The sequence below is a fragment of the Paroedura picta genome, chromosome 5, assembly GCF_049243985.1.
Source record: "Paroedura picta isolate Pp20150507F chromosome 5, Ppicta_v3.0, whole genome shotgun sequence".
NCBI classification, from domain to species: Eukaryota; Metazoa; Chordata; class Lepidosauria; order Squamata; family Gekkonidae; genus Paroedura; species Paroedura picta.
In genome coordinates, this window is record NC_135373.1 from 114,760,480 (window position 1) to 114,778,527 (window position 18,048).

Here is an 18,048-nt window from a genome sequence, read left to right on the forward strand (position 1 = left end):
CGAAAACAAAACCCTGGATTAATTACAAACCATAATTCTTGCCTCTAACAGGAATATGACAGTGGGTTTCTGGTTCTGGATTAAGATTTCCTTGGCATCCTCTAAGTCATTGCTGTTTACAGAAAGGACACTAGAGCTTACTACATTTGCTGAACTAAATGCTACTATCAGCCACTTATATTTCACTTTGAAAATCACATGGCCTGTGTGTATGGGACTTATGCTTTAGTTCAGGGGTGGCCAATGGTGACTCTCCAGATGTCCATGGACTACAATTCCCATGAGCCCCTGCCAATACTGGCACGGGCTCAGGAGAATTGTAGTCCATGGACATCTGGAGTGCCACCATTTGGCCACCCCTGCTAGTTTATAACTTGTGATTCTTTATTTACAATCAATAAGCATCTCTAGTTCTCTTAGGCTAAGAAAGATAGAGAAGATCCTTTCTCACAGTTACTACATGGCCAGTATTCCATAAGACCCAAACAACATTAGTAGAAGGGTCCTCAACATGTTGCCCATGGGGACTATGGAACCCCCTGACAACTTTCCCGGAACCTACCATGAGTTCTTGGGAAATGGGCCTGGCCAGATGAAGCTTCGGCCCATCAGGGCTTCTCAAGAGTCACTGGAGACCTGATGGGTTGTCCAGACTTTTCAGAGCATTGCTTTGGGAGCAGCTGCCACCACAGCACAAGGATCTTCATTGCATTACAGGAGGTAAGATGCATGTATACCAGAAAACATTTTTGACCACTGTATTCATTTTAAAAGGCATCCTGTTAAACAGAGCTTCTGCTAGAAGACTATTAGAGTTATGCGTAACCTCACTCCCTGCCATTTTGTAATTGGCTCAGTCTCCAGTGGGAGACATTTTGTGGCTTCCTCACCACTCTGCATCAGGCGTCCAGAGGTGCTAAGAAGCTGGAGGCCTCTGCATTAGTAAAAAGTACAATTATTGTAGCACTAATACTTCAATCAATTCCACACAAAGCTAGAATCTGCACTTTTGACATTCAGACGGCCATGGGCAATAGATCTGGCACCTGGTCTCCAAAGGCCAGGTCTACCTGAACATCAGCTGTTAGTTGGTATCTCTAGTCCATTTAAATTTTCAGGGGTCACTGTATTCTGTGGGGATAGACCTGGCCTCTGGAGTTTGAGGGCCAGGTCTTCCCATAGAAAATAACATCCCTTTTAAGTGTAAAGGATATTTGGACCACTAAACCAGTGGTCCCCAACCCGCGGGCCACGTCCTGTGTCGGGCCGCGAAGGCCATGGCGCTGGGCCGCGGCTCCCTCTCCCCGCCCCCACGCAGTAAAAAACTTCCCAGGCCGCAAGCTTGCGGCCCGGGAAGCTTCTTACTGCGGGAGGGGGGAGAGGGAATCAGGGCTGCGCCTGCGCATCATGCATGCGTGGCCGGGCAGCACATACGCCATGCACGGCTGAAATAGCGCATGCGCCACACTTTTGCGCATGCGCACATGCACAAAAGTGCTGTGCATGCGCGATTTTGGTCGTGCATGTGCACATGCGCTGCCTGGCCGTGCAAGCGCAATGTGCAGTGCGGGCGCACATGTGCGGCATGTGCGGGCGGGCAGTTGCCCTGCTGGTCCCCAGCCTCAAAAAGGTTGGGGACCACTGCACTAAACAATTTGCCAGGTATTTCGTTTTTCTCCCTCCCCATGCTTCTGCGCTTCTCTGAAACTCCTGAAATTCCGGGAAATAAAAGGTCACTACTCCCAGAATGTGGTGAGTCTTTTTGGATGGCCCCGGCCTTACCTGACACAGTTAACTTCATGTGTATTTTGGTACAGGGCTATCTAAATGCATACCCCTAAAATTTTAGCTAGTGGTTTCCATATTTCATATATACAATCGACCCAAAGTATCTTTCATTGAATCTATCAGAAATTGTGGAATCAGGATGGTGCTCAATGCAATCTCAGTGGCCTCAGATCAGGATAGTTTTCTCAGGTGTCCAGAGTTCAACAAAGCTTTTACCATCTCACAATTCCACAAATTGCATCCTAGCAAGATATTTTAGCTGTGTCACAGTTAGAGGACTCATCTGTGTGTTAATGTAAGGGCAGTGTCAGGCATGTACATTTTGCTTTCTATAAAATACGATTAAATGAATCTTCAACTACTTTTCACTACTCATTCTTTAAAGGTGGGAGGGGGGGATACCCAGCCTGTCAGTTCTCCAGATGATGACATGGAAGTTTGGCATGTCTGTCTTATGGACTCTACGTAGAATACAAGCATCATAAAGATATGCTGGATGGGCCTGTTTCTCCCTGTCCTGCAGGCATTGAAGAAAATGGTTATGACAAATGAAACTGAAAGTATCACAATGCTGTTATATAAATTTGATGTTCCCATTTATAGTACTGTACGTTTGCATCTGCGTGGGTATGTATAAATCTTTTCAGAGATCAGCTGGCAATGACGTGGGCAGTTTTGAAAAGCAATTAGGCAAATCTTTGAAGGCCAGATAAAAGGATGGCTACTAGCCACAGTTTCAGCTGGATTGCTTATTGCTGAGGGTAGACAAGAAGGACATGGCTACTTCTGTCATAGAATCCGAGTTGGAAAGGACCTTCGGGGTCATCTAGTCCAACCTCCTGCAGAAGACAGAAAATTCACAACTACCGGCCCACCACAGTGACCCCAATTCTATGCCCAGATAATGCCCCCCCCCAAAAAACCAGAATCCCTGGGCAGTCTTGTCAAACCCATGGGCCTTTGATCTGATCAAAGTAATAGTCATACTTATGGTAAGTAAGGTAATATTTAGGTGTATGGGACATGGTTACCAGTTTCTCAGTGGCACAACTAAGTGTCCCTAGCAGATATGCACGGTATACTTGGGTGTGCATTACAGCAATACTTTTATCACCTTTGCCGAATCATTGCCAGATAAAACAGGAAGAGTCCTAGCAACGGAGATATTTATGACTGGTTAAAGCTGATTTTTCAATATTTTCAGTGTTTCCGTTTCAGAGAACACAAAGGTTTCCATTATTTTTTTGTTCATGTCAGTGGATATTTTGGGCATCCAAAGCTACAAGGTCCATTTAAGATACCCAACAACATAAGTAGAAGAGTCTCTGAGCCTTCCCATGTGCACATAGTCCGAGAAACAACCCAGGGCTAGCAAAGCCTCTCATGGCCTTTAATGAATAAAATTTGGACTGAACTAGTACCGAGGGAGGCTATGGAAAACCACGTCTCTTGCCTTGAAAATCCTGTGGGGGGGTACTATAAGTCAACTGTGACTTGGCAGCAACAACAAAAGGACTTCTATGGGTTGCTGAAGCATTGGCCAAGCACCATAAGTATTGCTTCCTATTGCTCATTTCGGTGGCTAACATGGAACTGGTCAGGAGGAAGTACAATGCAGCCATTATCTTGCTCTTATCAACCTGCATTGGATTGTATCAGAGGAAAACAGCTATTATGCATAAATACCCACCGTCAATGTTAGTGCCTGGTTCAGCATGCATTAGCATGCATCGGATGGATCTTGTGGCAGGTATACGGAGAAGAGCCCCTAACAAATATCCATCTGAGGGCTCTGGAAGCATGGTAGAGACCACCAGTTCCTGGGTTTAGTTCTCTCCAGTCAAATGGTCAATAGCTACCCATCTGGGAAATACTTGTTGAGGACTTGGGAAGGCCACTAAAAAGCAAGGGGGAGAACCCATAGGATTAGCTTGATCATTGGTCTGTCTCTGTTGAAGGCAACTCTTTACATACGATGCTTCACCTCCATCTGTTCCTCTCCAAGTCTGCTTCCAGTTGTGTTGTGTTTGTTGCAGTGTGCAGTAAGCTAACGCTCTCCCTAGTCTTGGAAATTCCTTCATTGAAAATTGAGAAATATATTTGTAAAGAATTTTTTAAAAAATATATGAGTTGTGATCCTAGTAGTCAAATAGTGAATGTAGAATGGCTTAGAATATGAGAAGTGCTCTTGGTGCAGGTTTTTTTGTGTCACGATTGCAAGTAGATGGTTCCAGATGTGTAGTCTTAAGGACCTAGTATATAAGAAAATAAATAGAAGAACGAAATTGGTATCTGCCAAGACCTCAGTCAACTCCAAGTTGACTATACAGTCCAATGACAATGGGTCAAACTCATATATCCCTTATAAATGTATATGAGAGAGTGAATTCTGCTAACTCCAACTTGGGAACCCTACCTCTGTCCCCAGGGTTGAATTTGATCCATTGCATTCTAGGGAACCAACCTATTTTCTATTGTGTAGTCCTTTCCCCTATTCCCTTTCTCCTCTTGCTGTGGTGTTTTGTTGTTCCTGTCTCATCCAAGATATAGCCTACTTCGATGGAGACTTATTACAGCTTATCTCTGTCTGCCTTTCTTTAAAGCCAGCTGAACATACCCAATGCTCTTCCTCTATGGTAAGATCTGATAGAACAACCTCCCGGCTTCGTCTGTGATAACACTCCTTAACCTCCTAATACACTCCTTGTTCACTCTTCTCCCTGACCACTTGGGTTTCTGTCTCCAAGCCTAGCCTAGTTATCTCTGCATGAAGCCACCATATTGTGTATCTGTTTGTTGAGTCTGGTGTTCACATGAGCTGTTGACTACGCTGCACATGATCTGTATTTCTTGTGCATCCCCGAGCTTTTCTTCAGTAAAGTTAACTGTTGTCCTAACTTCTAACAAATGATTACCAAGAGAGAACCAGAATCCTTTTCAGATTTCTTGTTTGTTAGTTACGAGCTCTTTGAGGCAACTGGGTTGGCATAAAAAGTGACTTCCACTAAAAACAAATCCCTGCATAATTCATGGTTTTGTGTGGAAAAACTTAGACATGCAGTGGAAACCCCACATACTCAAACAGAACAAGAAAAGTATGTGCTATATGTAATTCATTGCATATAGGGGTTTATTGATCACAAATTATTATTTGGGTTATCATCACCCCATAGTATTTTTGTTAATAGACTAAGATTAATATCACTGTTGGATTATTTTCCATGCTGCATCTATATACTATAAGACACATGTAGCCCCGCATTGCGGACAGTTAAATCTACAGATTGGGGCCATGTGGAGGCTAAAGGTATTTCCCACAAAATTTGAAGAAAAATCTGAAAACTTAAAAAGCTACATGGGGGCATTAAATCCCCCCAAAGCAAAGTAGTATTATTTCATTGGTTGCTGCAGTCCCTGAATTGTGTATGGCCAGGAGACAGCAACCACACAGCCGGGGAGCTCAGCAGAGCATGCTGCTAGCAATAGCACAGCTTGGAAGCCCTGTTGGACCCTGTAGCAGTGATACAGCCTGGGAGCCTTGCTCAGCTTGCCACCAGCAGAGCCTGGGAGCCAAGAGGTGCCCAGTCGTGGTGGTGCAGCCTGGAAGCCACGTGGGGCATACTCAAAAACTGCACAGCGCATGCTGCTAGCAGCAGTACAATCTGGGAGTCATGCTGGGCCTGCCATTGGCAGCCTTGCAGATGCTGAATCCAGGGCAGCCCCCGGGCCTGGAGAGAAAGTGAGGAGGAATTTCCCCTCACCATGAGTATTGCAGGTCCACACTTCTATAATAATTCTATACTTCCTGAAATAAAGAAACCATCCTTGATAGATACGGCATGATGTAAAACTCTACCGTTTCAATCCTGAAATGTAGCTAGCGAGTAAACATTTCAAGTAATGTCACAGTGGCAAAAATGTTCCTATTAGTGTTAGAGTGAAGAAGAAGAGCTGGTTCTTATATGCCACTTTTCCTTGCCCGATGGAGTCTCAAAGCGGCTTATACAATCGTCTCCCCTTCCTCTCCCCACAAGATATACCCTGTGAGGGAGGTGAGGCTGAGAGATCTCTGACAGGTCTGCTTGTTCAGAATAGCTCTATCAGAGCCCAAGGTCACTCAGTTGCCTGTCTGTGGAAGAGTGGAGAATCAAACCTGGCTGGCCAGATTAGAAGTTACCACTCTTATCCACTACATTACACTATGCTGGTTCTCACAGTACAGGGACTTTGAAGAGAGGGGTTTCTGATGACTTTTGTGAAATGGCACTCCTCCCTCAATCCCGGTTCTACGCCATATCTTGGATTTGCTCAAATTCAAAGGGTGCCACCTTCTCCGACCTCAGCTTTTTAAGATTATGGATATGCTGAACAACTACAACAAAAGGCCATTGGCGTTGCCTAGAGCAGGGGTAGTCAATCTGTGGTCCTCCAGATGTCCATGAACTCAATTCCCATGAGCCCCTGCCAGCGTTTGCTGGCAGGGACTCATGGGAATTGTAGTCCATTGACATCTGGAGGACCACAGGTTGAGTACCACTGGCCTAGATCACAAGATCTTTCCCAGCATTCCCTTGGGCTCACAGCTGGATCGTACTGCCCTTCGACAGGAAAGCATTCCTCTCCTCCGCTGGCTGCAGAACTGACTTCGGAACATAATTAAAAGTTCTACACTGAGTTCTGCAAACACTGGGTCGCGAGCCGACGGCAAACATCTGTATTCTATAAAAGCGAGGTTCTGATAGACCTGACGTAGAGGCATAGCGCAGCTTCATAGCATCTTAAAATACATTCCTTTCAAAGTAAAAAAAAAACCCATCTTTTACGTAAACTGAATGATTTTGATAAAAATAGAGGGGAGAGAATAGAAAGAACTGCCTTCAATGACAATGGGTCTCACAAAATAACTAAAAGGAAGAATTGCTAATTTGGGGCTCTTAACAGGAAATCGAAAGGTCTGTTCTCTCTTAATATACACGCCGGTGAGTAGTTCAGAGTCGTGTGTTTGTGTATGGGGTGAAGGGGTGATCTGCACTGTTTCCTGGTCATTGACTACTGTATTATTGAGTATTCAACGCTTGGCCTTGCTTCGGTGGAAGAGGAAGGAACACAATGTTTATTCCGGAAGGGAAAACAATTATCCTCTGGTATTCCACTATGCTTCCTCCCACATCTAGTAGGAAGATTTTCATAGTACTTCATAGGGCACCAGACGAAATGATCCGGGATCCTTAGCATAGTTTAGTGACTCAGTTTCCCAGAACACACCCTGCAGCTATCTGCTTGGCAGAAAGCCTTTTCAAACCAAAGCAAATCAGCTGATCCAACTCAATTCAAGAAACTCTTGACCCGGCATAAGCACAGCTCAAGCAATGTTGAAGATAGCTGCAGGTCCCAGAGGGAATATTAACGGAAGAGGCAAACATTAAGGGACAAGGCATGAATTGTGAGAACAGAAAAGGCTGATAGGGTGTCTCCCCCTCCCCCTTATTTTAATCCCCGGGGACCATTAAACAGTAGCAATGAGGCCAAAATAGCTGTTTTATAAGAGCAATGCACAGGCTGTGGGAAATACCTAGGGGGTCATGAGAAATATAATCGAGGACAAGGAGACCAAGTGAACATACAGTGCAAAGCAACATGCAAATGGCAAAATTGTCTGGGGGGGGAAATCTTTTTTAGTCTGGCTTAAGTTCTGCAGTGCAGGATTTATTGCAAAGGAAGCGAGGTTAGCACCACTGCTGTTCCTCCAGCCATGTAGGCTAAGTATATAATGGAGACTTTAATTAAAGCTTAAATGCGACGAAACCAGTATTTCCCTGCAGAAAGGAACACATGGAAGAATGCGTGTGAAATCTTTTGTTGCTCCAAATCAAGTGTTTTTCATGTTTCTATGCATTGCTCCATGAAAGGACAATTGTGTCAGCATTAGCAGCAAGCCCTCCCCAGGCCCACCTCAATCTCTAGTGCGGTTTCGGCTTTGCTTACCAAAGACATGCCGACTGTCTCCTAGGTGGGACCCCTTTCTCCTTCCACTTATGCCCTAGGATGACCGTCGCTAGCCGAGCAAAGGGAAGCGCATGTTTCTGCAGTAGTGTCTGCTGAAGTTTAGCATTTGCGTTTCGATTAACTGTATCAGGGGTGGGAAAACTGCGGCCCTCCAGATGCCCATGGACTACAATTCCCGTGAGCCCCTGCTGGCAGGGGCTCATGGGAATTGTAGTCCATGGGCATCTGGAGGGCCGCAGTTTGCCCACCCCTGAACTATATGCTCAGCTCCATATGAGCAGCAGAACTGCCGCTGACTGTCCCTGATGTGCCTGATGCATTGCTCACAGCAACTGTGATTTACCAATATCCTTCCATGTGGTATGCGGAAGTGCAGGGGGAGGGAGGAGTCCCAGTGGGCACACACCAGCCTGTGCATGCACCTCGAGAAAAATCTTTGAATGCTGGCAAAAAATGTTCACAGGAAGACCGAATGGCCTTCAGACACCCATCTTGCTGTCTCCTGGCCACATAGATTAGAAAGCTTATTTTTGTGAGGACAAAGACCATGGTGGCGATTCCAGCCACTTAAAGCAGTGAACTATACTGTAGGCCGCTTGTGCATTAAAGAAGTCACACCACTGGAAGTCAGAACAGCATCAGGGCAAAGTGCTAAGCTGTAGTTGCTGTAAGAGATGGCGTGCCTTGCTGTTTTCTCCTCCCACTTTAAACCATGTCCAACCAACTGGAGGAGAATTATGGTCAGACAAGATTGGGGAGGGTCTCCTTGGACTCCTTACCTCAGTGTATATCTGTTTACACTTGTGAGTGGATTATATTATGGAGAAACTTCAGAGGTTCAGGCCAAGTAATTCCAGACGGAAGTAAAGTTATTTGGGTGTGCAGTCCATTATGACTTCTCACCCATAGCCATTGGGGAGGGGGGAGGATGTGCCTCATATTATCAAGTTAATGGCAAATATATATATATTGCTGAGATTAGGAGAAAAAATCTTGGAAACCACCACTGGGAAACCAAGGAGAATTGCTGTGAAATTAGGAAAGACAACATAGTTCAGGGAGCAGTCCTGGAAGACAGGACGATTAGCTCTGCATCTGTCTTTCTGAACTTCTGAGGCCACTTGAAGATTAGAAATTCGACAAGGCAGGGGAACAGTGCAGTGAGCTCCTCCTGTGAAGTAGCATTTTCTGTGGCCCGGAGTCTGTGTTCCTCATCTGCTGTTGTAACTACTGCCCTCTGTGCCAATGGGTTCCAGAACGCAGAGGAAAACTCTCGCATCTCAATCACCTTTTTCCGACTCTTCCGTGTGATGCGCCTGGTGAAGCTCTTGAGCCGAGGGGAGGGCATCCGCACGCTGCTTTGGACCTTCATCAAGTCTTTCCAGGTATTCCTTCGTTCTTCCATTGCTCTTTATGGGGCTATGCCGTAGGAAGGGGGTAGCCAAACTGTGGCTCTCCACATGTCAATGAACTACAATTCCCATGAGCCCCTGCCAGCACATGGTGGTGGGGGTTTGTGGCAATTGTAGTCCATGGACATCTGGAGAGCCACCGTTTGGCCACCCCTGACATAAGACAACGCTGTGGCTTTGGCCCACATATTCATATAGGGGACTACATAAAATACACATTTCTATAGGGATCTGCAATAATCCTTGAATGGCTCATACCCTGTGAAGATGGTTTCCATGCATCAGTAGCCCAAGATTGGGGGATGAGGGGAGCAGGGGAGAAGATTTCAAAAGCCCAACTCAGATTAAGAGATGTCTGTTTTTGTAAAATGGGCAGGCTGATTTCTGGAATTCATACACCTTTCCCAAGTTCTAAGCAAGTAATAGATTCCGAATCAGGACAATCAAATCCATCTCAGATAAAATGTTAAGCAAAATTTATTCACAGTCATACTTTTGCAATATTAAAATTAAGGTGATGAACTGTTCCCTAGCCTAGCCCACCCACCTCCAAGTCATCCTTCTGACTAATCCTGTCTCCTCTCACTGGGGAGTTAAATGTCTTTTTTGACCACCATCCAGATACAGCAACGGGTCCAATCCCTCATTCTTTACCTCATGCTAATACTAATCGCTTAAATCAGGGCATTAAAATTAAAACCGTGTCTATAGCCACAGGAACCAGATGCCCAATGGATTGCAACAGATGAATCGAAGAATAGTAAATTGTTCTTCTAAAATAATGCAGTTGCTTAAAAATCAGCAAGTGAGCCATCTTCAGGATTACCTGATAGAAGACTGAAAAGAGTCCCCAAAGAGATGCCAAAAAAGACTCAGGCCTATTGCTCAGTAAGCAATCCACTGTCCAACTCAACCCACTGAGGCTCTTAGCATACCTAGCCTTGGTATCTGTCTTCCCCGCTCCCAAATCTATTGTCCCTGCTCTTCTATCTGACTCACTGATGGGTGACCACGAACCTCTTAGTTCTATTCTGTTTTTGTATGCCCATGTGCAAGATCATAAAGATCTATTATGACCAAAAGCCAGCAGAGAGAGAGAGAAGCTTACAGGCATTACTCATCGAAAATAATAATATTGTTTCTGCCGTTATTGCGTGATAGGGAAATGGGTCAGAATTAGTTGTCTGACTCCAAAAATGATGGAGTTTATTAGCACTGTGTGGTTTCAGCAAGCTAAATTTTTGCAGCCTGTTCAAAACATCACTAGTTGGATTCAGGTGACAGAGATGCACTGAATCTTTTAAAAACCCTGGGTGAATTAATAGTCTCCCCCCAAAATTATATTAAATATAATGAAGGTAATATATACATATACAAGGTAACGAACCTTGTAACAAAATTCTTTGTTTCCGTAATCCAGGATTGGACAAGCATCACAATTTCAGTGTATTTCTTATTTAAAACCATGTTACAACTGCTGCGAAGGAACAGCAAATGATCTTTGGGATCCACTGGCTTTTCTGGCCTGGCAAGGCCAGGCACAGTTTGAAATCTGGGAAGGTGTTTTGTGCTGACTTGAGTTTGTGGGGCAGCTGATCATTATGAAAGAAACCCGTGAAATCACAAGCACATCAATAAAATTATTAAGATGATGATACAAACATGCTTACTGGGCTTGAAATAAGCTATTTACAATTGACCTCGTGTTTATTTAGATCCATCCAAATTAATTCTGTTAATGTTGTCCACTCTAAGGGTCACGTCACACATTTTTTTTCGGATATAGAATACTAATACACATCAGAAAAATAAACATACAAAACAGGCCGTAGTGGCCATGGAACTGTAACCCTCTGGATTTCTTCGATGGCGCCGGAGTGGCTCTGGCAAAATCCAAGATGGGTTGGTAGAGGCACCTAGTGGCAAAATGAATCCATAACAACTGTTTGTTGTTTGCACTTATTCAATGAGGCAAGAAGCATGAGTTCGGCCGTGATTTCACTTTCTGTGGCACTTTGTGGTGTCCCAAAGGGAACTCGTATATCTCCCAAAGCGGCACAAGCCACACCTCTCCATGGACGAGAGGTCCGCGTCTCCTTTTCAGACATGGCAAGGTGTGACTGAAAGCAGAGGCACCAAGGCATTGAGACGTATTTGCTCATGTCACATGTCAGAGGCAAGGTCAATCACAGCCTCTGCTTCTTCCCCGTGTTCTCTTCCCTTAATGGCGGGACGCATCCTTTGCAACGTCCCCAACCGTCTTACGAAGTGATGCACTATGATCTGTTTCTGGTTTCCCTCCAGGCTCTCCCTTATGTGGCCCTTTTAATAGTGATGCTGTTTTTTATCTATGCTGTGATCGGGATGCAGGTAGGTTAATGTTTTCTCATGCTAACGTATATAGGAGGAGCCCCAGAAAGTAGTGGGGGGCAGCGAGCTTCAGTAGGAATCTAGTGTTCATATTAACTGCAAGTGGGGGACCCACAAGGAGCAGCTCATTTGCACTCCCCAGAAGTCCCAATAGTCTCTACCCTTTTCCTGCTTCTTTATCTTCTCTCCCCCCCCATCCTCCTGTTACCTGCCCCTCCACCTCATTTTCAGTCTTCTCTCCTTCCCTTCTCCTGGCAGCCTCTACCCTTGGCCTATTTGTGTAGTGCTGGAGAGTCTGCAAGGATTTGTGGTGGGCACTTCACTTTCCCCTGTATTCATTTATTATTTTTCACTGGCAGTCTTCAAGCAAAGGTTGGATACACACTTTTCTTGGATGCTTTAGGATGCTTAGGGCTGATCCTGCGTTGAGCAGGGGGTTGGACTAGATGGCCTGTATGGCCCCTTCCAGCTCTATGATTCTATGATTCTTAAATTAAATTTACAAGCCACCACTCCTGGCCAGCCAACTCGTGGCAGCTAATGACAGCAGTTCATAACAATACAGTAATGGAAACAATAAACGTTAAAACAATCCCCATTTAATTCCCTCCTCACCACACCTCCTGTCTGCCATACATCCAAGGAAGGTGTCCTATGTTGGAACATCGGAGGAGGGGCTATAGATCTTTCTCAGGCTGGCCCTCAACCAAACGCCTGGTGAAAGAACTCCATCTTGCAGGCCCTGTGGAATTAAGCTAGTCCCATCAGGGCCCTCAGCTCTTCCGGGAGCTCTTTCCACCAAAAAGGTCCTGGTTGAGGATAGGCATGCTTCACATGGGCCATTCCCCTTCCCTCACTATTTCCTTGTTCCCTCATCCTGACAGCCCTCATATCCTCCCCTTTCCCTGCCTCCTTCTTCCCATTTACCAATAAACCTAGTTTTTATCTGCCTCCATCTTCAGCTATTTATTATTTATTATTATTATTTATTAAATGTATATCCCACCACTCCCAGTGACGCAGCTCGTGGCAGATAATATAAAAACCCACATCAAAATCCCATTAAACCAATAAAAGCATTACAAAACATGACTAACTTTATTAATTCTCTGCTTTTCTTCACAATGGGGACACGAAGGAGCTGGCATCATTCTCCTTTCCTCCATTTCTTCCTCTCAATCCCTGTGGGGTAGATTAGGCTGGGAATGTGTAGCTGGTCCAAGGTAATCCAGTGAGCTGCTATGACATAGTGGTGATTTGAACCTGAATTTCCCAGATCCTTGTCGGGAACTCTAACCGTTATACCACAGTGACTTTTGTTGGGTGGCAGCAGTTGAATAGTTGCAAGCTACAAGGCTTGGAAGAACCATGCCAGTTGCATGGTATCAGATTGCCCATGGTTGCTTCCAACCCTGGCCTCAGTCAGTCCTCTCAGGCCAAAACAATCCTGGAAAGAGCCTTGCCTCCCTCCCCTTGCTTTTCACTACAGGAGCTAAGGCTTAAAGGCTGGCAATACTGTTGCCTAGCTACCCCACCAATGGCCACTGAGAGGGCATTCTTCTCTTAAAGGTACAGGTGCCACTTCTTTTTTTTAGACCTCAAATTCTTCTGCAAACCTGGGGCTTTTTTTCAGATTTGTAGAACAATCTTTCTTGTCTATTCATGGCTCTAAACCACAGATTTGGTCCTGTGTGAAAATTAGATACATTGACTTCAATCCAAATAAGTTGGTCGGAGTCATCCATCTTTCTTAAACAATCTATTTGCTTTCTGCATGAGTTGTTATTACCTTGCTCATTGGTGTATAAGAATCAATCGGGATCCTTGAGTTCAGATCAATACCATAATTGTACAACTATTTCATACTGTCATCTAGGGCTGTTCTTGTAACTCCATTCATTTAAATAGTGCAACAGTGGCTAGGTCATACCTCGCCCCCCCCCCCCTCAATCTCAGCTTTTGTTGGGTGCAGGGCAGTTTTGTGTTTCATTTTGCTTTCGGAATGGTCACTGCCTCACCGCTTCCATTGCCCCCACACAAGGATACTGCTTTCATCAGTCCTCAGCCACACTGATACTTATGAGCAACATTTAAAACATCTGCTTAAATCTATTTGATTCAGGATTTCTATATCATTTTGAATGCAACAATGATATAAGACTTTCCTAGTTGGACTGAAAAAAGGAGAATCCGAGTGGTCTGAAGCATCCGAGCGTTCAAGCTTGGCCAACTTATCTGGCCAGGGAGAAAAATGTAAATTGATAATGATGGGTGGCATTTTTCTTTAGTACAGCCTTTCTCAACTTTTTTACTGTTGAGAAACCCATGAAACATTCCCCAGGCTTCGAGAAACCCCAGAAGTGGCACGACTGTGCATTATATGGTTGGGAAGCAGAGCTGAGGACACGCCCACCCAGGGCCCCTCCCCTTCCCAACCCCTCCAGGGCCATCATTGGCCATTTTGGGAGGGGGGAGGTCAATATGACTATATTGTTGTTGTTATTGTTATACTGTTATATTGATTTTAATAGTGTTCTATGTGAATGTTCAAAAATGTTTTATGTAAACCGCCCAGAGCCGTAGGGAAGGGCGGTATAAAAATATAAATGAAATAAATGAAATAAAATATATGGTCACATCACCAGATAGTTGCTTTAAAAGATGTATTTCCCATTTGGGAAACGCTTGCCAAGCCATCGCAAAATCCTAAAACAGGAAGCCCTGTTTTAGCAAATGTACTTAAGGAAGGAATCTCCTTTGGACATTTCTGCCACTTCTATACATTTTGGTTTGCGGATGAGAAGATAAATGCTGGTTTTAGCCTCGCCATTGCCCGTCATCTTGTCTGCTGTGTGGAGGGTTTAAAAGGACAAAAGAGATCTTCCCCATGTGGAACGCTCGCCTCACACTCTTGTTTCCTGAGAGGAAAAATATGGCCTGCCTGAGAACATTTAATCTGTCCTCCCGAAATGGAAACGCCCAGCGCCCCCTCAGAACAGCTGTGGCTGTCTTTATTAACTAGTGATAGGGAGGGTGAGCCTGGAGAATTCCAGAGGGCTGATGAGGCAACCAACTTTGTACAACGTCCTTTTCATTGACGTTCTCCTGCCTGACGTCTTGTAGAGCAGGGGTAGTCAACCTGTGGTCCTCCAGATGTTCATGGACTACAATTCCCATGAGCCCCTGCCAGCAGGGGCTCATGGGCATTGTAGTCCATGAACATCTGGAGGACCACAGGTTGACTACCCCTGTTGTAGAGCATTCCAGTACTTCTCTCTTTTTAAAAAGGGCACTGTCCAGAATTACACAGAAGATTGTTGGGAGCTCCCAGCAGCACCCTTGGGGTCCCAGTGCACGAACAGAGCCCAACCAAAGCTCCTGAGATCGCCAAGTAATTAAAAAATAATAATCTCAAGCCACTTTCATGAGAGGGGAGTGTTTAAGATGTTTTAAGACAGATTTAATGGTGGAGTCCTAAACAGTTTGTCTAAGCTAGTTGATTTAGAAGAATAGAATAGTAGATCCATATCCCGGTTTTGATTTCATGCATTTTTCGCAGAGAAAAAGCTGTATGTATATTGATCTTTAACTATATCTGAATGTTCTTGCATATTTAAACTGAAATGTGGGTAAATTGTCTTCATGTGCATCTTCTCTGCAAATATCTTGAAGAGTTATAGTACCTACAGCTTCCCAATAGAAAAGGGATTTCTTCTTCATTGCCAATCTAAGTTCCCTTGTGATTTTTATTGATGTGACAGACAGCATAATATGTCTGTCTGTTCTGTTGTAGCAAGTAAACCATGGTAATTTCTTTTTTAAAACTCACAATTTTTGAACAGTGAATTGTGTTTAGGTGTGGCGAGAACTCACACAAAGGATGGTACAAAACTTCAAGGACTAGGAAAACCTTGGCAAGCAGATCAGAAATAAGTAGAGTTCTGATCGATATTAGAATTGTCCATCAAATAAAAATTATTAAAGTAAAAGTAGAACATCAGATACAGAAAACCAGCCAAATGTATACACAATGAAACAACTGCACTCAGGTAAATCAATATCAAAATCCACTTTTCATCCCAACTTGCAACATGGGAACTTCTTTCAAATCCGTTGCTGCACACGCCCATCTTTCTCTCTCTCCCTCTTTAATTGTTGCCCCCCGTAACCCTCTTCTTCCTTTGACTAGGTGTTTGGTAAAATTGCCTTGAATGATACCACAGAAATAAACCGGAACAACAACTTTCAAACTTTCCCTCAAGCCGTGCTGCTGCTTTTCAGGTGAGCCTGTTTTCGGAGAAAGTCATTCATAATGTCTGTAATATATTTGGTAGCCGTGTTGGTCTGAAGCAGCACAACAAAACAAACTCAGAGTCCGGTGGCACCTTTAAGACCCACAAAGATGTATTCAAGTGTGAGGAAGAGTGCTTGCACTCGAAAGCTCACACCTTGAATAAATCTTTGTTGGTCTTAAAGATGCCAATGGACTCTGATTTTGTTTTGTAATATATTTTGTCTTTAGATTAGCTTCATGACCTATGTATATTATTATTTTTACACAATGCTGCCACCAAAACAGCAAGTTGAAGGGAGAGATCATAGTGAGGGAAGAAGGTCTATTTAACCCTTGCTTTCCTGCTGAAAAATCACCTCCAACACACACTGCTTCAACTTCCTTCAGAAAAACTGACTGATCAATGGAGGATCCACCCATCTGATCTGTGAATTTCCAACTTCCAGTCTCTGACAGAGGGGGGAGTGGAAGTCCCACTCAGCTGAAGATTTCTAATCTAAAGTTTAGATAGCAAACCATGAAAAAAGAGGGGGAACAACTTGACAGATGAAGGGGAACTGAAAGAAGCGTGCTAGAGAGAAATGGTTTAACTTGACACACTGAATTCCAATCCTGGATTTAGTGTTGGAATATCCAGGATCTGTAGCGTGCAGGATTCAAAAGTATATGAAGAATGTCTAGCAGGGAGCATGGAAGGAGATGTATATTGAGCAAAGTTAGATGAGGAACTTCCTGATATTTTCCCAATAGTCTCCAGATAGTGCCCTGATTGGCTGTTTGGAGACTTCCTGCTCCTTTGAGCCTAGTTCCTCCCTGCTTGCCTCCTCAACAGACAGAATGAGCAGAGAACAGAAAAGTTAGGATTATGAGGATTATTTTCCTCGTTTCTCATCACAATAAAACTATTTTATTCTTTTAAGCAGCCCGGTGCTTTGCTATCTTTGCATATTTAAGCTCTGCCAATGGCGGCGGCCGGATTTGATTCCCCATTCCTATTCCACATGCAGCCAGCTGGATGACCTTGGGTCAGTCACAGCCCTGTTACAGCTGTTCTCACCAGGGCAGTTCCATCAGAGCTCTCTGAGCCTCACCTCCCTCACAGGGTGTCTGTTGTGGGGAGAGGAAGGGAAGGCGATTGTAAGCGACTTTGGGACTCCTTCAAACAGCGAAAAACAGGGTCTTAAAAAACCCAACTCTTCTTCCCTTCTCATATAGGTGGCAAAAGTAAGCAAAAGAGTGAACTACAGGGCTCCTTTTTCTTTATTTTTTAAGGGTTCTCACATTCAAGCAGGTGAGAGAAAATGAGACAGAAAGGATATAGAAAATATACTAGGAGCAATGTTTGACCACAACTACAAACACTGCCCTTTGAACTGCGGCAGGAAGACTGCCGGCTCAGATGGGAGGCATCATACATCAGTTGATCAGAAAACCCTTTACCTCCGAGAGAGAATGCTACGGCTGCTCTTGGACCGAGCGGGGTGTTTTCTTTTCTTTTTTATTATTATTATTTTCTTTTTTTAACATAGTCCAAAACACTTTAACCATGACATAATCCCACCCATCCGTAAATACTGCAGTTCCATCAAAATATTAAATTATTACATTGACCGAATTGAAACTACTTAGAATCTTAATCTTTGCTCTATAGCGTTTCTTTTCCCTCAAATTATTTGCTAGAATTACTAACACAAATCCCACACTCTAGTCCTAATAAATCAATTGCCCCTAATACAAATGAAAGTTAAACATGCTAATAGCTAATAGTAATAATAGTGTTATCGACATCGGCATATAATCATCTTCCTGATTCAAATTTACCTATACATATTATATCTAGATAGGTAGTCTAAGAACCATTTCCACTGTTCGAGCGAGGTGTTTTCCAGCAGGCATACGAAGTAGCTAGCTCTCATTAGGCAGTGAAGGAAGATCAAGTGCCTCCGCATCTTATCCTTAACAACCGCTTTTTCACCAGGTGCGCTACCGGTGAAGCATGGCAGGAAATCATGCTGGCATGCCTCCCGGATAAGAAGTGTGACCCTGATTCCTTGGAACTCAACAACTCGACCGAAGACGAGTATTCCTGTGGAAGCAGCTTTGCCATCTTTTATTTCATTAGTTTCTACATGCTTTGTGCCTTTCTAGTGAGTATCTCTCAGCAGCTCTATATGTTGG

General features: G+C 44.1%; 1 protein-coding gene across 33 annotated transcripts in view; it reads left to right on the top strand.

The window, feature by feature from the left end:
- The window catches only part of CACNA1C (calcium voltage-gated channel subunit alpha1 C), a 611,497-nt gene that overhangs the window by 566,457 nt on the left and 26,992 nt on the right, over nt 1-18,048 (top strand). For 32 of the 33 annotated variants that reach the window (XM_077340079.1, XM_077340052.1, XM_077340055.1 and 29 more), the window contains 5 exons: nt 4,392-4,424; nt 9,051-9,179; nt 11,511-11,576; nt 15,766-15,857; nt 17,849-18,017. In XM_077340079.1, the coding sequence (XP_077196194.1) occupies nt 4,392-4,424; nt 9,051-9,179; nt 11,511-11,576; nt 15,766-15,857; nt 17,849-18,017 (489 nt within the window). The remainder of the gene's footprint in view (nt 1-4,391; nt 4,425-9,050; nt 9,180-11,510; nt 11,577-15,765; nt 15,858-17,848; nt 18,018-18,048) is intronic. The other variant, XM_077340077.1, reaches the window with a different exon arrangement.